The following is a 20,931-nucleotide window of genomic DNA, read 5'->3' as shown; positions in this document are numbered from 1 at the left end:
ATTTTTCCAGTACAAATTTGAGAACCAGAAATCCTACTTGTGTTTGTATATATGCAACAGACCAAAAATGATCCATCCAGCCTGAGAAACCCAGACTGGATGGGTAAATTGGGCTTTGCTTAAAAGCAACAGCTGCTGATCTACCAACATTTACAGTGTGCATGTTGGAATTGGGCTCTGATGGTTTTCTATAGACTCCTCACCCCATCAGATAAATGGTAAAGCAGAGCCACCAAACTGCTAGAGCTTTTTACAAGCTGTTAAAATGCTGATCAGCCGTTATGATTATGCGCCTCATTTCATTGCAATTATTTCACTAATCTGTTCAACGTTCAGAAAAAAAAAAAAAAGCCTAATTTAACAAAATCTTTATTATTTTAGCTGTTGTCAAAAGATTTGGGTTGGTGCCTTCTTCCAACAGTCACTGAGTGAGAGGCAAAGGACTTTATTCTGAGGCAACAACACTAACAACCACTCCACAATGAAGCCCATTTATTAAAGATTCTGTTTTTATTCTGTGGAGCACAATGTCTCTGCTATTCCTGTGATCTGCTAATGTTTAGCAATATACCTGCACAAAGACAGAGAAGCCAGTTAAATTTCCTTTACTCCGAAATTTTCTTCATAAAAAGAAGATTTTTCAGCAAGGTCCATAAACCTTAAATTAAATGAAATAACTTAGTTTGTAATGCTTTCCAAATGATAACAATTAAGAAGATAATTGGACAAATTTACCAACCCGCCCAGTTAAATTTCACTTTATTGTTGGCAACCTTTTCACACGGATATAAGAACTTTTTCCCAAAGCAAAAAGAACAAATTCGGTCAGGCAGTTCTGACAACCATTTAATAAAAAAAAAGAAACTATTATGTTCACTGGTGATTCTTTACCACGTCCGATTGAGGCTATTCATGGAAATTCTGAACTTCAATTAAAATGACCAATCAGCAGCCGAGTTGAGACAAAGACACAAAACAATGACTGGGTTTTGAGTTAATCATCTTCATCCCCCATTTCCACATCTTCTTGTAACCTCTGCACCATTTTGTCTTCCAACTGTTTGGCTTTTCCTGCAAAAACAGTAAAGTAAGAACACAGGTAAACATACATATCTAGCAATCTTTTTCTAAAGATATGCAGCGAATTCTGCAAGTTTTCAGAAATAAAAAATAAGATCACACTTTCATGAAAGTTACAGAAACCGATGTTTTACCTGCATGGGGGGCTTTGATGAGGTGAACATTTTTCTTCACTTCGCTGATGGCCTCTTCTTTCTCCAGCTGTTTGCCCTTCTTTAATCTGCAGGAAGGAAACAAAAAAATATCGTCAAGCCGGTATTTATGAGCATAAAAACCAGCAGCTGTAACATGAAAAGCTATCCTTCAAAAGACTGAAGTAAAGTCAAGCTCTTACCTGTTCATGATGAATCTTGTCTGTCGTTTCACTTTTATTTCCTCTACCTTTTTCATTGCCTCCACTGAGGAAGTAGGAAAACAGCAATATATAATTACCCTAAACTCATAGCAAAAAAAAAAACAACAACAAACATGTAGGTTTTTCAAAGCATAAAGATTTGCATGAAAAATCATTACCTGTCCTGTCCCACAGCTCCCTCTTATATTTCACTGGAATATTTCTACGTTTCTCAAACTCCAAAGAGTTGTCCTGAAAAAAACAGAACAGCGTTTGTGGGTTAAGGAAAAACGGCATTACCAGATGTTTTAAATTTCAGTGAAGAAAAATTTAACAAATAATCCAAAAACAGATGAACAGCTTACCACTGTCAGCTCTTTCCCAGCAGCCTTTCTGAAAGCTTTGGTCCATCTTGTCTTTCTTGGGTTGCGCTTCTTCTTGAAGTTCTTGTGACATTTGGATTTGCAGAATCTGAACATCTAAGTTTTGAAAAACACACACAGAGAGAAACTGCATTTAAACTGAGATTTTACTTACTAAATTGGATTCACATCCACCTGAAGGCCTACATGTTATCGGGATGCTCCATTGTGCAAAAAAAACCCCCAAACAATTCAGAGGGTTTTAACAGATGGCTGCTGTGTGACATCAAACACAATCTGTGCAGCCAATTTCATCTGAAACGCTTCTCGTTTGTTTAAAGCAAAACATTCATTTTCGAAGCAGGGAACAACTTTTTGAGGATAGGTTTGTCTGCACACAATTAACTGTAACCACACTGAAATATAATGAGCTAAACAATCAGTGAGTAATATCAAAACAGAGAGGTGACATGCTAGCTTTAAGCTAAAACCCCCTTAAATAGCCCTGCATGAAACCTAAATGGGCAAAAAAAAAAAAAAAAAAACTTTTTCCATCATTACAATTTCCTCTACACTCCCCCAGAGCTCTCTGATCTTGGCTGGTAGGATCTGTCAGTGGTGGACATAAAGGAAAGTGAAAGATCATCAATCAGGCCATAATATTTTAGAGGAAAACAGAGTTTTAATGCCTGGCAATACACTGTGCTGCTACTTTATATCACAAAAACCAGTCATTTTAGTGGGGGTGTGTGCCCTTTTGAGATCCGCTGTGGATTACTTTGACCTTTTTTCTTACGTAAAAAAAAAACAGACTACTGTTATTAAGGTACAAACAAACACTTGTTCCAGCGTTTCAAGGAGCATAGAGATTATTTAATGTAAGTGCTGGGACAATTAAAGCCATTCATTATAATTTTAGAATTAATCAGCCAACACAAAAATATACCAGAAAATTTTACTATAAATATTACCAACATATCTACAATAATACTAATAAAAATAACATCTAAGTCCTCAGCCACTCTTATATACTACTAGGAATAATAATAATAATAAAGTTAGAATTATTATATGAGAAGGCTTTTAATTTGAATGAAAGAAAATAAGAACCTTACATTCAGTTTTAAAACCAACATTAATTGTAAAGAACTAAAAACACGGAGGTGTTTCCTTTAGTATCCAATTGTTTCGGCTTCCAACACTAGAGGGCGCCCTTTCGCCATCTCAATAAAGACGAGGCCCAAAGCTCAGGCCGTGACAGTATTATATTCTCTTAAGTATTAATCACATACAAACTACAGATCCCGCTATTAGAATCTACGCTGAAGCTGTCCGATCTTTATATTAAAGACTGCTAATCATATTTATATACATAGTTTCTGTTTTCGCTGGTTTGGTTTCCACGTGAGCGATTCAGGCACGTTATCATCTAGCTAACTGCCTCGCCAACTCAAAACATGAACTTTTACTAAATTAACCATACTGTTCAGGCAGAAAACAGAACCATACCTTGCAGTCGTTCCGTACAAACATAACACCATGACCGGGATAAACTGGTCCCGAACAGAAATAACACTTTTCGATGCGCATTTCGGCACCGAAAGAGCTGCGTGTAGCAGCAAAACACAACAAGACCGAACCGTCGCTTCTTTATTCGTCTTGTTCTTGAATGACAGCAGCCACAGCCTCTGTTGAAACTCTGCTGCCCCCTGCTGGATTGGCCTCAAAAGCTCTGCACATATTTTTGGGAACGTTGATATGATTTAGTGTTTTGGCAATGATTTCAAAACTACACACTTGAATTAAACAAACGGTGTACTTTTTGCTACTTTGAAAAGGGATGATTTAATTACAGCGATCATATATAAAGTTTGAGATAAATGGGTGTTTTAATTCAACTTTTAGGTGATATTTTTGATTTAAATATTATTTAGTCTTAAAAAAGTACCCTGGAGTAAATCACATTACAACATTAATGTAATTTTCTTAGATATTGTGTTTGTCAACCTGTTTCCTTTTCTGTTTTAGTTGTGCAGGTTTTTTGTTTTTGTGTTAGTCAACTACATAAAAATATGCAAAATTTCAGTTCAGCTGAATTGAACTGAACTGAAATTTTTCAGTTCAAGTTGGTAAAGCTAGGGATCTTAGAATAGTTCTGACAGCTGCACTCTTTATAACTACTGCTTCTACAATTAAATATTTCCTAAGATCAGCAAACCAAGCAATTTTGCCTTTGTAAATACATCAATATCCTCATACATCTCAGCTAGAAAACAATAAATGCTGTACAAATGTCACTTGGATTTTTAATCATTTTCAAAACATCATCATCAATGTTTTTCCACAAGAGAGCTCCTTCTTGGAGTAGCAGCTTTAAGTTCTTAAAGATATCTAACTGCTTCTGAGGTCAGAAATCGATTTATCCTCATACTTTTAAACTAAAGACCTTTCAAAAGAAGAAAACACAAATAACATATTTTTCCATCAACAATTTTATTATCTAATCTTTGTTATCAGTTTTGAGTATCAAAAAAGCTTGTTGCAACAGTTCAACACCATAAAATAATATATTTTGTTGCTCACTTTGGTTTAGAAGATGTATTCTGGTACTCAAAAAAAAAAAAAAAAACACATCAGAAAACTTAAATAACAGTTAAATCTACATTCTATGTCTAAATTCAAAACCTATTGGTTTCATTACCTTTCAGTTTTAGCAGTTTTATAGCAGTCATCACACTGACTTAGATAAAACTGAAAGAAGACATTTTGGAAAAGTGTCACAATACATTTTTTGGGTTCACAACATTGTGCTAAAGAAATAGAATCTAAATCTGAATTTTCCCAAAGGAACCTAATAATCATTCAGGTTAAAATTCAAGGTGGTTAAAAAGACACCAGAAAACCTTTCGAGCTTGAAAAAATAACTGTGTGGACAGAAAAGGCCTTTCTAGAAACCAAACTCAGCAGAAATCACATCATCTTTGAATACAAATGGAAATAAAAACCAAAGAAAATCACAAAATTAATAAAGACTTTAAGATCCTTTGGTGAGGATTATTTGTATTACAAAGATATAAAATTTTGATTATGTTGTTCTTCACACAGAGGGTTTCTATTATGATAGTCAGTATCCTGGACAGGAAATCCAAATTACAGCGAAGTTAATGAATGGAGACGCATGATTCTCTCAGTTCAGAATAATTACAGTCATTCATCACTGGCAAGACACACTGGATCTCTGGTCATGTGTGTATACTTTAAACCAGGCCAGACAAAGGATCAACAGTAGAAAACAAGCTGTACCCATCTGAGGAAGCAGAACAACTCTTTGGATAATAGCATCGGCATCACCTCTGCATTTAGGAATGATCTAGAAGGCAAACGGAGCACAAGGCTTGTGCTAAAGCTTTCACCAGAATAAAGCACTATTAACAATTACACAGAGAAGCCAGCATCATTCAAAGGAACATTTACATCTCTGGTAAGAACAATAATTTTGGCAAACGCATCCTGAAAGGACATCTATTATATTTTTGGTTGCCTTATAGTTTCTAATGTAACTCTTTGGGTGCAGTTTTTTCTTTCTGTCTTTGGATCTAACCATCTCTAGCACGTAAAGCCCTTTCTATATTAAGGCCATGTTAAAGCTTTGAGTTCAGTGCACTGAAAATGCCAAACAATACTGTTTGATAAAGCTAAAAATAGTTTGACAAAATGTAATGCACTTTTCATCTTTACGACAAAGACAAGCGACGAGAAACAAAATGACTTTCAAACCATGTAGGCAGAAGCTGAACGTAATGATCAGAGAAAAGGTGGACGTGGAAACGAAGCTTTTTCACTTTGTCTCCTGAGTCTGAGGCAATACTGCAGAACACGAGGCAAGAGGAGGTAGCAATGTATATAGAAACAGCACACTAAGGCAGATCGTTTTTCAAAAAGGACTCTAGTATATCATCTGTTCTAGTAGACAATTAAATATTAGAGATGCACCATGAAATCTGCTGGTGACCAGTATTGGGGCATCGACAGGCTGGTTGCAAAATCAAAAAATCAAATCTTTTTCCGATCAATGAATGCACCGTAGCTTAGGTCTGTTGCCGGTAGATCGAAGTTTCACAAAAACCAGAAACAGCCAACAAGATTCTGATCGGTGCATCTCTAATAAATATCACACAGCCAATTCTGACTTTCTTTTCAAACATTCATCATGGGTGAGCTTTGGTTAGGACATACAATACCAAACACACAAACAGGTAGAAAGTTGTGTAAAAAAGGAAAAAAATGTTTTAACGACATTCATACAAAATCCTGAGGTACGTCCAAAGCGAATGCACGTTTCTTCCGTTTCAGCAGCTAGTTCCTGATTTCCCCTCTCCATCACAAAATACTCAAGGGTCTCTTCTCAGGAAGTGAATGAGGTAGAAGTGGTGTAGCTTTAGCCGATGGAGTCTGGAAACAGCCCTGGAGGTGTCAGGAGCAGGCTGCTTGGGGATGGGAGTCACCAGAAGTGCCGGTAGACCAGGAAGCTTCAGGAGCTGAGTGATGGAACGGCATTCCCTCTGCTTCCAATTTAACAGCCTGCTTAAGATTTGGACCAGCAGTGACATTTTCTGACTCCAAACGTGTGGTTCTTGAACTTTGGCAGGTTGACGAGTTGCTCATTTCTTCATTGCTTTCCTCGTTGGAGTAGTGTCCGGAGTCTCCCGTTTCCTGGCTGCCTTCACTGCTGTGAGAGCTCTCCGAGTGAAGCGGTCCGTAGATGATCTCCCGAGACGAAGCGGGCAGAGGACCTGAGCCTAGGTGCTCATCGTACCTCAGGACGGTTTTGCCAGTCTCGTACAAACAGGCTCTTGTCTCAACCTAATGAAAGAAAGTCAAATGTAAGATACATTAGAAAGAAACCTGTTGAAAGAAAGGCTGAATGATATAACTGCACTTACATCATTTGCAGGTGGAATGCTCATCTCTTTCTTGAAAATCAGCCATTTCTTGCTTTGAATATTGCCGCTAACTGAACCGCAACTATTTATGACGATATCAGACCCAACCTGAAAAAAAAAACCCCAAGTGGAAACAGTTTTTAAGCTTGACTATCAGCAGTGAGAAGTGCTTAGAAGTTTATTCACTTTGTTCTGTTTTCTTTACCTTAGGATCTATGAGTTGATTGCTGATCATAGGTAAAAGGGCCTCAACATTCTCCAAGTGGTAATTACTGGGAAGTGACATCCCAGGATGTGGACCTTGAGAAGCTCTCACAGCAATCACTTTGGGACTAGCTGATTTTCTAAAAATTGTGCAATGATAAACAGACATGCATAAATGATGTTTCCTAACATAAATGCATGTTTATCGTTAACGATTTCAAATAAACTTAACCAGTACCTTGGTCTGCCCTTGCTGATCAGGATTAGGGCACACATGGCAATACAGGTTAAGGCAATGCTCACACCGACCATTATGCCCGTCATAGACCTCTGGTCAATGTGGTAGAGGCCATCGGAGAACACTGGAAGGTAAAACACAGTGTTTCAGGTGGAACATCAGGAGCTAGAACAAGTCTGGGAGTCAATTCAAACTCTGCTGAGAAATTATCCGAATGAGAAAAAGGAATACAACAGCTGTGTCGCAGGAGCGAATTGTAAATAAGCGTGTCCTGCCGTGCTCTATTGCTTCACGATGCTGACCTGCTGTGTCTGGAAAGCTGTCGGAGTGCCTGGGATTCTTGCTGCGGTGGACGTGTCCACGCGTCGGCGCCAGCTCCACAATGTTGGAGAAAGGTCCATCACCTACTTTGTTGGAGGCACAAATCTTCACCAGGTAGACATTGCCTGGCTCCAGCTTCTCTAATAAGGCCATGGTATGAGTTCCTGTAAGAAGATGAGATCATAAATGTGATAACAGTAAACTCAATACCTCTTTCATATCAACTGTGACTGACGTGTAGAAATGATCAGCCCAATTTTATCCAGAACATCAATGATGATAAACGACACAAAAATAAAGCAAAAGAGAGCATTGACAACCACCTTTTAACAAAAAGGTTTGTGTGTCTGCTGTGTCTGTTCTTTTGGGTATTTGTTTTGGACGACCTAATTTCAGTTTACTGCTAGAATCCACCAGAACCTTTACTTAAAATGCCCCAGTATAAAGTGGATTTCAACAAACTCATCAGTTGTGTTACGAGAGACCCACCTCTAGTTTTTGTTGCTGAAAAGCTCAGTGTTACCCTCATCTGAACAAAACCCATAGTTCCCATTAAAGTCCAAGGGATGTTGTCCACTCTACATGTTTATGTTCGTAATGAAAGGGGAGACAAGGCTTTTTAACTTGGACGTCTCTCTGACAACCAGTCAGGATGTACACACATTGTGCCTAATGCCTGTTATGGAAGCTTGGTGGCCCAAAGATACCCCTCTTTGTGACAGTTCTTTCACTGTGAACTTTGTGGATTTTTAAAAAATCCCTTTATAATCCTGCTCACTGTGCGTGGGAGCATGATAAATATGCATCCTTGCCCAGCCTAGAGGCCAGCAGCCAAGGGGATTGCTCCTCTATGTCAATATCTATACCTCAGGGAAACAGAAAGTCATGGATTACTAATCGGATGTTCGGAGAAACTCTGATCAAACTAAAGAAGTTAATACATTCAGTTTCATTAAAAGCATTGTTAGGGAAACCAATAATTGTGCCAACAGTGGTTTGTTCAAAATAATCGTTTTTTTACATGGGATTGTTTTCCCTGCTGAATGTAATGCGCTCATATCTAAATTTTTGAGTGTGAGATTATGCTACTCCAGTAAAACATTAAATGAGTTTAGGTATTTATACTTTTCAAGGACTGACAATAATTGTGCAGGTTTTTTAACATTCATTTTCAAAATACTTCCATTTCTTTACAACATTTTGTAATTTTAATTTGAAGAACATGATTAAGGTGTTGTTTTGCCCAGATTTAGCATATAACCACATAAAAAGGCCAACTCACCCTCTCTCTGTATTCTTTGCCAGCGTCCCGCCATCCAAGCTTGCTGGGTAGCATACAGAATGGTGTAGTGTGTAACCACCAAATTAGGCTCAGTGGGCTCCCTCCAGGACACCAGAGCCGTGTCATCCTCAATCAGAGTGACCCGCACCCCTGCAGGCGGGTGGTTAGGCGCTGTACAAAGAGCAATAATGGTCTTTATAAGCGTCAAAAGTGACACATTTCATACAAACTAAAACACAAAAGGAAGCACTACAAGACAGATGAGGCAACATGATCATGCTGATGTGATGCTACATTTTAATCACCTGCTGGCAGCGTCTGACGGTAAACAACAGAACTCCAGGAACTTGACATCTGATCCACATGGAGACGCACCACAAACTCATACTGAGTGTTAGGAATCAGATCCTGAACCAAAACACTCTGCTTGGTACTGTGAAGAAAACATTTGGCAGGCGATCATCTTTTAACACATTATTAATGCCATTTTAGGGAAATATGAGATGTATTTCTTCAGCAAGAAGAAGAAGAAGCAGCACCAGCTTTCTGAGAGGCTTACGTGTGTATGTAGCGTATAGAGGAGACGTTATGCATGCCCACGGGTGTGCAGCGAACTGTATAGCTAACAGCGTTTCCAGGGGAAAATGCAGGGCGACTCCAACGCAGGGACACTGCAGATGAATTGCTGGTCAAGATGGTGACTTGATGCGGAGAGGGAGGAGCTGCACCCAGCTGGTCTCTGGCCGCTGAACGATTCAAACAGAAACCGCATTTTTAAAAGAGATGAGCAGAAGATTTAAAGCCAGTTGTTATCTGATTATAAGTAAACTAAACGGATATACTCACACACACATCCTGGAGTGCTAATTGTTTGGTCTGTCTGATAACCATCTCCAGCTTTGCTGATAGCCAGAATCTTAACGTGATATTTTCTCCTTGGATCTGGAATACAAACAAACAAACAAAATAAATAATAGCTAAGTCTGTCTATGAAAATGCCCAACGTTGCCAAGAGAACCACAATGGAGCTTTTGTGCGAAAATGTGAAAGCCCATCACAGACAACGAGACAAATTATTAACAAACGGAGCAGGGCAGGTTAAAAAAGACAGAGGCTACGCAATTCAGCAGGTCATTAGGTGGACATGTTTGGACAATACATGGTCTCTTTTGTTACCTCAAACTCTTATTTGTCATGTGCAGTTCTTTGAGAAGAGCATGAGAAATATCAGAGAGCTGAAAGCTCTACCGAGAATGGTCACAGTGTGTTACCACCATAATGCACGTTTATAAAGTATAGAGCTTTAGAGGAATAGCAATAGATAAACACCTACCAACATAAAAGATATGAGATCCACAATGGTAGAGGGGGTATACATAACAATGATAAACAGGCAGGGCCTAGAAAATGTGTTTCAACTTGAAAAACTACCATCACCCCAGGCCTTAAATCTGGATGCTTTAAAGAGCATTCAGTTTGTTTTATGCCTCTAGTGTGAAAGGTCAGCCTTAAGGTATTGACCAATGACAGCAGTGTGTCCAGGCCTGTTTTGGGGGCTGGGCCATGGGCAGTGTTCAGCTGCTGGGAGCCTAGGCCCATGGGACTTTAGGGGGGTTTTACTGGGGTCACCGAGCCAGGCCAACACAGAACAGAAGGAATCTGGGTTGTGGAATAGGAGGTGGGCCCCTTTTGTTTCCTTCTTTCCAATTATTTCCCCCCTGCCACTGGCCTTGTATTATAGCCGTAAACTTGGCACAACTGTTCATAGGAACTATGTAAGTAGATTTATTAAATATGAAACAAAACACAATTAGGTTGGTGATTACTGACAGAAAAATCCTCTAAGACTTTCTCTTATTTAAAGTTGTATGGTAATAAAAAAAAACACAATCAGTGAGAATCTATGGATTTGCTAAGAACTGAGCAGAACCTACACCCTGATATAAAGAAAACAAACTGCCTTTTATGTGTCAGCATGGTTCTGGTTGATACTGCATATGGAGTAGCTGCTGGTTATTTACATTGACAGCACAGATGACCAGGGGGGCAGGGAGCTAAATCCAAGACTGCTGTCTCATGGCTAAAGGTCAGTGGCTCGGTCCAGCTCTGGCCCATCCCAGGGTTCTTTGTTTGTGTGCACAAGAGTCCGGCTAAAGGGAGGTGGTGGCACATGTCCTAACAGAGCAGATCTGGCCCAGGACAGAACACAATGGCTATGCATAATTAAGCAAGCCTTGGGATGGGAATCAGTGGTGGGAGGGACATCTGGTTACTGACCTCTAACCCTGCAAACCTGATTTCACACAACAATAAGGCCAGACTGGGGGAAAACTACCGGTTAGTCAAGAGAGGTCAGTACATATTGATCAGGACAGAGGCTAGAAATGCAAATGCAGCATCCAACTGCCCAGTGAATCAAGTTAGGTCATGCAAAAAAGATCCATCTGAGTGAAAACACATCGGTCACTCTCTGTCAAATTGAGAGATCCACAAAAAGTAGTCAAATACGACCTATACCGCTACTCACCAAGGCCACCAAAGGTGTAGGAGTAAGTCTGAGCCTGCAGCAGGATGCTTGGCTGCTCTGGTTGGCCTTCCTCGTGGTAGCACAGCCGGAAACCCAAAGCAGCCACAGAATTCAGGGAGGGCTGCCAACGGGCCCTGACGGAGGTGCAGTTAAGTGCCTCAAGCTGCAAAACAGGGGCTGAAGGCACTAAGAGGGGACAGACAGAGCAAATATGAGATCAGTGGTAGAGTTTAACTAAGCAACAAAGAAAATAACAAGTCTGGAAGGGAACAAAATTACGGTTGAATTTAAGAAATCTAGTGTGGCAAACATAGAAATGTACATCATAATTTGTAAAACCATGAGTCAACACTATGAAAAATCATAATTATATCCTTTTTGTGGTATTATGTTTTTCAGGATAAACTTTTACTTAGGAGGACAAAAACCTCCCCCATCCCAGCAGGCCACTAAAATGGGCCATTCTTTCCCACACATTGAGGCCTAAGGCCCTCTTATTATGATCCGTGACAGAGGTCACTCTCGCATCCCTGACAGCGAGGGCCAAAGGTTTGTGGGGATCTAACACAAAGAGTATGGGACAATGCTACAAGAGCAAACTCTAATAATATGCCAAACACCAGGCAGGCATTCTGGTGAACCTCTCGTTAGTTCAAGACCAGTGAGGCAGAAATGTCACAAAAGTAAAAATAAAGCAAGCTTTGCATAAAATATCTCCCTTTGAGTTCAAGAATTACATTTTGAATATATTGTCATATATGAGGAAAGGCAAAACTATTCTATGAAGCTATAGAAAGTGATCATACCCCTTTTCTACTTTTCTAAAACCACGACAATATTTAGTTTCATGTTTTGGCAGGTTTACCTTTGTTGCTGAAGATCTTCGGTGTACGGTGCGAGGTCCACGCTGAGGGCTCACACCAACCCACACGTGTGGCTGCGGCAATACGGAGCAGGTAAATAGTATCAGGCTGCAGGCCCTCCAGGAGATGTTCGGTGCTGTTTTGTGATAGCTCCACGTTAATGACAGTGTCGTCTATAGCCGTGCGATAGGAGAGTCTGTAGGCCAACACCCGGCCGCGGCTGATCTTAGCTGGCAGAGGCTGCCAGGTCACCTGGATGTCAGTTGAGCTGTGGCTGGTCAGGGTGAGCTCCGGAGTACGCAGAGGTACTGCAACAATTATGCACATCAGCTTATAATGCATCAGATTTAATCATCACTGGCATTGTTAAAAGTGCAGAATTTGCTTACCGTCTTCCAGGGTGTGCTGACTGACTTGGTCGGACATACGACTGGCTCCCATCGGCATGTAAGCCACGATATAAAAGCTGTAGTTTCGAGCTGGTTCAAGGTCATCGATGATGTAACTTGTTGTGTCGTTGCCAATAACAACCTGATATTCTTCGTTGTTAAGACCTGAAAGACAAAAATTGTACAGCATGTACAAATAGGTTGAAATTATAACTTATAGCTGAAAAACAAAGACAATATTTCCACTGGAGATCCTCAAGCATACGGCAAGAACTGCTTTCAGAACACAAAAACAACTCCAAGAATGCAAACAATTTGCATTCTTGACTTTTTTAGAGTTGCTGTACAATAAATATAGAGTTGTATGTGAAATGTCTTCCTACATTCATGGTTAGCAAGACTATGAGATGTTTCATATACAACCCTGTCCCTTTAAGAGAGATCAGAATGAGCTGGGGCGTGGACAATGGGTTGACTAAGCCTGTTGTTATTTAAGTGAAGTTGCCATTCTGAGTCCTCTGTGACCTTTGCTCTGTGCAGCAAGAACAGATGGTCCTCCACCAAAACACATAAGAGTGGTCAAGCTCACTACAGCTGACCGTGATCTTGCAACCTTTCACACTGTCATCCCTCCCTGTCCAGGAGTGACTTCTCCACCTCAGTCTCACCTTCAGCCTTCATGTAGTGGATGGAGTAGGCTATCACTTTGTCTGCATTGTACAGGGGTCTGTCCCACGCCAGTAGAATGGCAGAGCTTGAAATAGTTTCAGCATGGACGTTCCTCGGTGCACTGGGCCTGTCCTCAGACATGACAACAATAAGGCGAGCCAAGGACAGCACAGAACCCTGCTCATTCTCTGCCATGCACTGATAGATGGCATCGTCCTCTGGGATAATCTGGGTGATCACCAGTTTACTGTAAATCACAAAAAAAAAAAAGAAAAATCAGCAACGAAGGAATTTATCTTATTTAATTGGCTTTCATAAGATTAAGGCATCTGACCACGAGTCTCGATATAACATACCCGTTGTACATCTTTATTCTCCCATTTAGGTGAACCTCTCCTCCATTCTTTAGCCAGCGGATGCGGGGTGGGGGCACTCCCTCTGCACGGCACATAAAGCGGGCAGTGCCTGCTCGTGGACGGGTCTGACTCTCAGGCCTCTCAACAATAGTCGGCGGCACTGGAACAGAAATAGATCAAAAAACTAATGAAAACAGTCTAACTCTCACCATTTAACCTAGAAAACTTCACTAGAAGTAGGTATTGGAATGTCCATTGTATCATGGCATATGCAGTACCACAAACAGACATGAATTGAGGATTAAGGAGAGATGCACCATAAAAACCAAAGAGATCATGATACCTAGAACTGTGAGGTTGGCGGCTGCAGTTGTGTGGTTGCGTGTTCCAGGCGTGGTGGCCCTGCAGAGGTAGACTCCACTGTGCTTGGAGTTAACGTCCGTAATAACCAAATTCCCATTACCCAGCACTTTGGCATTGTAAACATCAATGGGTTTACTGTCAGCTCGGCTCCAAGAGATGATAGGTGAGGGATTGCCTGTGGCCACACACTCCAGTACCACAGTATGGTGAAGGGACACCGTTACATTCTGAGGTCCAGCGATGATCCGGGGCCTCTGACGTGGTTTAGGGCCTCCATCTTCATTAAGATGTAGAAATGCTGACATTAACTTATGTGTTCTGAGAGGACAAAATGCTCCTTCCTGAAGGTTCTGTTAATACAATTACTGTACCTTTGCTCACTGTCAGTGTGGCCTCTCTACTCTTTGAACGGCTGCCAATGTTAGCTGCAACACATCGATACTGTCCGGCATCTTCCAGTTGAACATTGTGAATTTGAAGAACTCCATTCAGCAAAACTGTTATTCTGGGAAGATGAAAACAGTAAAATGAGGGTCAAACAAGCGGGCATATTTAGGACCTTTTACAGTAAAATAAATGTGAGTGGTGTGCATGAACCTGTCTGTCTGCAGTGGCAGCGTGCTTTGGTTATACTCCCAGGTGATGGTGGCCGGAGGACTGGAAGTGACAGCACAGGAGAATCGTGCCACAGAACCTTCAGAGACCACCATGGACACGGGATGCGACTCAAACTCTGTGATACCTGTGAAAACAATGAACAGAAGTGTTGGTCGCCGACAATGAAAATAAATAATCCCACATTTACCAGAATTTATGAAACGGTGTAATAATGTGTTTATTCAAGTAATGGCTTGGATTTGATGGACGTTAACTGATCATATGAAATAAATTGATCTATTTAGAACACCACCTGCTTTTTGTGGAGATGAGGAGTTGTTTCTCCATTGTGACTAACTGGCCGGTCAATAGATCAATTGAGGAATGAACAGTGACTGATGCATCATTATAGATAAACACTAATCAATGCACTGTGCTTAAAAAGCATTGCAAGCAACCACAGATAGAAAATGTTAAGCAATATTGGCTTGTTTAATGTGGATACTTTCATCTTTCAACCATATTTTCAGGTTACATAGATAGATTGGCAGGGAACGCTCTTTACAAAGAGGTTTCCTCCTGGCATCAGTACCAACAAATATTTCTTGTTCAGCCTTTTTCTTACTTTACAGCCATGAACGTTAATATTTCAGATCCTACCTGATCACAGCAGAGTCTGAGATCCAGCTTATCTATTTTTAACAGTTTCTTGAAGCGTTAAACACTCTAACTTGAGGCTGGGCAACATGGACTTAAAGTTTGATAAATATAGTTTGTGTTTTTTAGTTGGATATTTAGAAAAGTTAAATGAAAAGGAAAGAACTGTATTTACAAACTACTTAAAAATGACTCCGTTTTCTGCTATAAATCCACCATTTCATACAATACAAATGCAGCTCCAAAACTAAAACTGTATGAAAAAGGTATTTGACTACAACACTTACTCTCAGCATTGCTACATATTACACATTAATTGCATTCAAACATATTTTCAAACAAAACATAGGCTTTTATGATGATGTCTTCCAAAAAACATTGAGAAATTAGTTCAAATACTAAAAGCAAGAACCCCAAACAATCATACTGTCAGTTTTTGGACTTTGCAAACTGTTTTTGTTCTTCAATAAAACAACAAATTATTTGATAATTTTCAATTCCTACTGTGATTTCCGCATGAAATTATGGGATGTTAAGTCCTGGGAAGATAAAAAATGTACTTTTGTGTTTTATTTTTGGTAACAAGTGACAATAACGCAACCTTAACACTTTTAAGATGGAATACTTAGATAAAAAAAATAAAACTACAGCTACTACAACTTAGTCATATTTTCTTCATGCACATCCAAAAGAGGCTCCAGCAGTCACTAGAAACAAGCAACCCCCCAATATACATTTTAGTGGGCCATCTCCAAACAATATGATCAATGACCTTCATTCATTAAGGTGATAAGTCCCTCCCCTCCCCCTTCACTCATAGAGAGGAAGTCAATATCGTGTTATAGAAAATCAATCTTGTTTTCCCACTGAAACTCCACATTTAAACCCCAAGCTTTCAGAGAGTGAAATTACAGAGCAATGCTTTAATTTAGGAAGTTATGTTCTCAATAGTAGACAAACGAACTGTTGATCCTTCTCATGAGTGAAACTAAAACCTAAGATTTGGATCTTGTATTGATGGATTTGACAATATTTCATCTACATATGTAACATTTGTTCCTATTTAACCTTCGAGAGCAGGAGTCCAAGACTAAACAGATAGTCATTGATATTTCCTAATCCTAACCCGGATGATTGGTAACCATTGTGAAGTGCCCAGTATGTAGTAGAAAGTTACAAATGATATGTTGCCGACCAACTGGTACTAGCCATGCAGGCAGTGGGTGTGTCCTAACTGCTAATTTGGTCACTTCTGTTGAAGAGAACAAATCAATGTCTAGGTTAAGCACTACAATGGCTCAGTCAAAAAGGTCAAAGTTCACCTCAACCCCCTGTCCGCTCAATTTTACCCCAAACTGGAGCCAGTTGGAAAACAGTTCATGACTGGCCCAGAAATTGGTCCTGACTTGAGGTTTCTGCGTTGTTAATATTCTTCTACATGGACATAACATCTTACATCTAATGATAAAGTAGTGCTAGATCATGCATGCAATGCATTTAGCTACTGTTTCTGTAAATTTTTTAAGATATCATGCTGATCTAACATCATAAATTTGGAATGCACCTCAAAACCACCCTGAGGATGACACTTCCTGGATGCAAAAACTGTTTTTAAGCAGCCTACACTTCTCACTGAGGAGAGCCAGGTCCCTTCGTTCCCACGACAATCTGTCCTTCCTTTAACAAAATCACCATCCTTGACAGGGCAACAGTGGGCCTGGTACGGTGAAAGGGACTGAAGGGCAGAGGGAACAACAGAAGGGGGCTCCCCAGCCACAGCACGCCTGTGACATCACAAAGCCTTTCCAGCACTGACCCCCGACCCCTGGGACCTCTGGACAGAAGGGGAGTACAGAGGAGTACCATCCTCCACTCTCCCCCTACAGCTGACCGACAACATTTAACCCTTTCACTGAATGCGACTGGATACCAGCTCAAAGTTGAATTTGGATTTATTTATGTGGTTAATATATAGAAAACTGAGTTTTCCACTGCTATGTAGAACTTGTAAAAAATAACAAGAACTATATATACCCGCAGATTTTGTCTTACACACAAAAAAAATAAAATAAATAAATATATATATATATATATATAGTATGCACCTATTTGAATAATTAATTGGAACAATTTTTAGAATGTAGTGTATTACGATATTTTCCTAAAAAGTACCAAGAGTCAAAATCAGTTCGCTGAAGGGGCCGATCTAGTCTCCATGACACCAGCCATGGGATATCCTTTCCTGCACACCCTTGAAAAGTGTGCACGGTAGACCAGGCCCATTGAATAGGCGCAGCTGTCTTGTCCACTGATATGTGGACAAACAAACCCCCTCAAACCTAGTCTTTTCTTGTGGACCAGTCAGGGGCACTTCAAATAAAAGCTGAAAGGCAAATGGCCATTCAGATACTCCTCTGTGTAACAGGCCATTCTGCAGTTACACAGAACCATAGTCTGCAACAATCCCACACAGATTTAAGATCAAAGATTAAGACAGTTTCATAATTCTAACTGGTGTTTATATATTACTTTCAAGTAAGGGATAAGTAGTGCTCTTCCTCAAAAAAGAGTGAGAGTACGCAAGCCGTGGGCTGCCTATTTATAGAGCATTTATGACCATTTGGATGGACTACCCTTCTATTTAACAATCTCTTAAATGCTCCTAACTGACCTAACAACATCGAAGCCTTTATAATCCAGAACTTTAACCCTGATGCTTAAACATGCAAAGAAAAGTATAAACAACCATAATCAATGTTCCAAAAGTGTTATTTTTTTTTTACTTTCCATACTCACTTGCGATAGTCAGACGTGATCTTTGGCTTAGAATAGCTCCATATTTGTTTTGGGAGAGGCATTGGTAGAATCCTTCATCTGAATCTTCCTTGGTATGCTTTATCTTTGGTATGTACAAGGAGCCATTAGGCAGAAACCTTAAGTGTTCGCTTTCTACCAACTTAACTCCATTTTTGAGCCACTTGATGGAGACCGGAGGCTGCCCATGAGCCTGACAGTTCAACACAGCAGGATCCTTTGGTAGTAATGAAACATCACTGGGCTCTGTGATGAAGGACAGCTCACTAAAGCATAAAACACCTAAGGGGAAGAGAAGGGGAACATTAGCAAAAACCTAACAAGGAAAATAAAGGTATCACAAGTAAGACCATTCAGAAAGATGTAGTTGATCAAACTAGCTCTTTTTAAAGTATAATTACCATTTAGCACTTTCAGAAGAGAAATAATTATTCATATTTTCATAACGTTCTAAAATAACTTATTTCACATATTTATTCAAATACATATTACATTTTATAATAATAATATTTGCCAAATTCTCAGAAATATTACATATTAAATAAGCTGAAAGCGAGCTTCCCAGTATAGTTAAAATGTTGGTGAAACAACCTATTTTTAAAGCTTCCTTATTTATTTCAGTCAAAATAATTCGCCATGTTTCGACAAATGTGATTTGTGGTTCCCTGAATAAAGGAAACGCTTATTACCAATTAACATGCTTCAAACAAGGTCGGCACAATTAGCTAAAAACAGCGTTAATGGCATCATAAAAACGGTACTTACCCGATAAAGGTAGAAACAAAACAAAAAGAAGCCACCGCTGGCCGGACTTCATCTTGAACTTCGTCATTTATCCAGATATTTGGGTCATTTTCGCCCCTCAGAGAGCCGCTGGTCCCCAGCCTGTGGTCCGGTACTCTGCTGTATCACTTTCTGCCAGCAGCGGAGAACCAACGGCTCTGAAGGGTCTCCCCGCCCATTCACACATGCGCAGAAGCCTCGGGTCAGAGGCAAGAGAGGCATTCCACGATATTGCCAAAGGTGTTGGGTCACAACACTAAATCAATGGTGTTACAGTCACATCCCTGGCTGAAAGTGTGGAGAAACTTGACTGGCCTGCACAGAGTCCTGACTAACTATGAACACACCTAAACCTTGTGGAAGATGTTTACAGAATAGTTAAAGTTGCTATTGTTGGCAACAGGGGCTCCATCAACAAATTGGACCTTATAGATTAAGAATAGGATGTCATCAAAGTTCATGCACATGTAAAAGTAGACGGACACACTTTTGGCACTTTTGGTAGGTCACAACATCTTACTGAGTTTTTCTTTTCAATAATTTGAAGCACCTTTTCCGACATGATCTATCTGTTCCCATATTTGGAGATGAAGAGCATAATAAGGATCCCACAAAGCAACATAGGCATATTTGGTATTTTCCCAACTTTGTTTGGTTTGACATTAACTTTGGGAACTTTAAGTACCCAGATCAACAAAATGTCCTGAAGCAATGGCTCTCAAACTTTTTTGTAAGATGCTTTTCTGTAAAATCATTCAACCCCACAAAAGATATCTGCTTTTCCAGGCTCTACCTTGCAAAGGTAATCATACCCATTACCCTTTCGACATCTGTCACTCTACCACCAAACTGTAATATTTTTTGCTTGAATTCTTTTTTGATGATTAATTTATTCATTAATTCATCTTCTATAATGTTTTTTCCATAGTAGGTCACGGAGGAGCTGGTACCTATCTCTAGCAGTCAACGGGCGAGAGTCAGGGTCCACCCTGGACAGGTCGCCAGTCCATCACAGGGCAACACAGAGACATACAGGACAAAGAACCATGCACACACTCATTCACACCTAAGGGCAATTTAGAGAGACCAATTAACATAACAGTCATGTTTTTGGACTATGGGAGGAAGCCGGAGTACCCGGTGAGAACCCACGCATGCACGGGGAGAACATGCACACTCCATGCAGAAAGACCCCCGATTGGGAGTCAAACCGAGGACCTTCTTGCTGGGAGGCAACAGTGCTACAAACTGCGCCACCATGCAGCCTTTTTTTATTTTTTATGAACTAACATAAAATAGAGCATAATTCTGAAGGGGGAGGAAAATGATATGGGGATTACTTTTTCTTTTTCTGTTTCTTTCGATTTGTTTTTTTTTTGTTTGTTTTTTTTTACAGAAAAACCAGTGTAATGTACTGTCTTCAGAATTGCACATAACTAGTTAATTAAGTCCACATGTGTGTAATTTAAGCATAGCTGTTCTCTAAAGGGTTCTGAAGTTTATTAGAGAACATTAGTGAACTAAAAAACATCATGAAGACCAAGGAACGGTGTAGACGGGCCGGGACTCAAGTTGTGGAGATTTTTAAAGCAGAGTTAGGTTATGAAATAATGTTTGAAGTTTTGAACATCTCACAGAGCTCTGTTCAGCCCATTGTCCAAAAACGGAAACCTACCTACCTAACCTGCAGAGTGGAAAACTAACACAGCAAATCACCCCAAACAGACAACGTGTACAGTGAAACACGGTGATGGCATTATCATGGTACGGGAATGCTTCTTTCATCCGTGTCAGGGAAGCTGGTCAGACTTGATGGAAGGATGGATGGAGCTAGATACAATGCAGTCCAAAAAAAAAACATGTTAGAACCTGCAAAAAACTTGAGACTGGGATGGAAGACAGGGACCCTAAAATTAAAGACAGGGTCTTCTTTGAATGGTTCAGATTAAAGCATATTCATGTGTAAAACGGACTCTTTCAAAATTGAGACTTGCACATTAGTGACAGGGCTATGTTGTCTGAGGCCTAAATGCCCCTGGTAGGGTCTCCCATGGCAAACAGGCTCTAGGTGATGGGTCAGACAAAGAATGGTTCAAGAACCCCTCATGAAGAACAAAATATCGAGGCACGTGACGTCGCCCGGTACGGC

The 20,931-nt window shown here is 40.1% G+C and overlaps 2 protein-coding genes across 2 annotated transcripts; both read right to left on the bottom strand.

Annotated features, from left to right (window-relative positions):
* Positions 1 to 742: 742 nt before the first annotated feature.
* On the bottom strand, positions 743 to 3,443 carry rsl24d1 (ribosomal L24 domain containing 1). The gene is made up of 6 exons (XM_047352298.1): positions 3,286 to 3,443; positions 1,780 to 1,893; positions 1,594 to 1,666; positions 1,415 to 1,478; positions 1,215 to 1,300; positions 743 to 1,071 (listed from the first exon to the last, which is right to left on the bottom strand). Exons 1-6 carry the CDS (start codon positions 3,364 to 3,366, stop codon positions 995 to 997), a joined length of 495 nt encoding a protein of 164 aa, XP_047208254.1. The 5' UTR covers positions 3,367 to 3,443; the 3' UTR covers positions 743 to 994.
* A 945-nt stretch (positions 3,444 to 4,388) lies between these two features.
* LOC124856830 (protogenin B-like) lies at positions 4,389 to 18,895 on the bottom strand. The gene is made up of 19 exons (XM_047347718.1): positions 18,765 to 18,895; positions 17,982 to 18,281; positions 14,529 to 14,673; positions 14,303 to 14,436; positions 13,912 to 14,208; positions 13,569 to 13,728; positions 13,212 to 13,459; positions 12,544 to 12,708; positions 12,157 to 12,462; positions 11,292 to 11,477; positions 9,611 to 9,706; positions 9,324 to 9,510; positions 9,070 to 9,197; positions 8,765 to 8,935; positions 7,464 to 7,646; positions 7,162 to 7,285; positions 6,925 to 7,063; positions 6,720 to 6,827; positions 4,389 to 6,639 (listed from the first exon to the last, which is right to left on the bottom strand). Exons 1-19 carry the CDS (start codon positions 18,829 to 18,831, stop codon positions 6,250 to 6,252), a joined length of 3,534 nt encoding a protein of 1,177 aa, XP_047203674.1. The 5' UTR covers positions 18,832 to 18,895; the 3' UTR covers positions 4,389 to 6,249.
* Positions 18,896 to 20,931: the final 2,036 nt, after the last annotated feature.

The sequence above is a fragment of the Girardinichthys multiradiatus genome, chromosome 2 (assembly GCF_021462225.1).
Source record: "Girardinichthys multiradiatus isolate DD_20200921_A chromosome 2, DD_fGirMul_XY1, whole genome shotgun sequence".
In the NCBI taxonomy this organism is placed as follows: Eukaryota; Metazoa; Chordata; class Actinopteri; order Cyprinodontiformes; family Goodeidae; genus Girardinichthys; species Girardinichthys multiradiatus.
Note: the sequence above shows the minus strand (reverse complement) of the source record. Positions and strands in the feature narration are given on the sequence as shown.

Coding starts and splice junctions, on each gene's coding strand:
- rsl24d1 (XM_047352298.1), bottom strand. CDS start 3,366: ATGCGCATCGAAAAGTGTTATTTCTGTTCGGGACCAGTTTATCCCGGT. Junction 1,667..1,779: donor CTGGGAAAGAGCTGACAGTG/GTAAGCTGTTCA, acceptor TGTTTTTTTCAG/GACAACTCTTTGGAGTTTGA. Junction 1,301..1,414: donor ACAAGATTCATCATGAACAG/GTAAGAGCTTGA, acceptor TCCTTCCTGCAG/ATTAAAGAAGGGCAAACAGC.
- LOC124856830 (XM_047347718.1), bottom strand. CDS start 18,831: ATGACGAAGTTCAAGATGAAGTCCGGCCAGCGGTGGCTTCTTTTTGTT. Junction 12,463..12,543: donor TCAGCACACCCTGGAAGACG/GTAAGCAAATTC, acceptor TAATTGTTGCAG/TACCTCTGCGTACTCCGGAG. Junction 7,064..7,161: donor ATCAGCAAGGGCAGACCAAG/GTACTGGTTAAG, acceptor CACAATTTTTAG/AAAATCAGCTAGTCCCAAAG.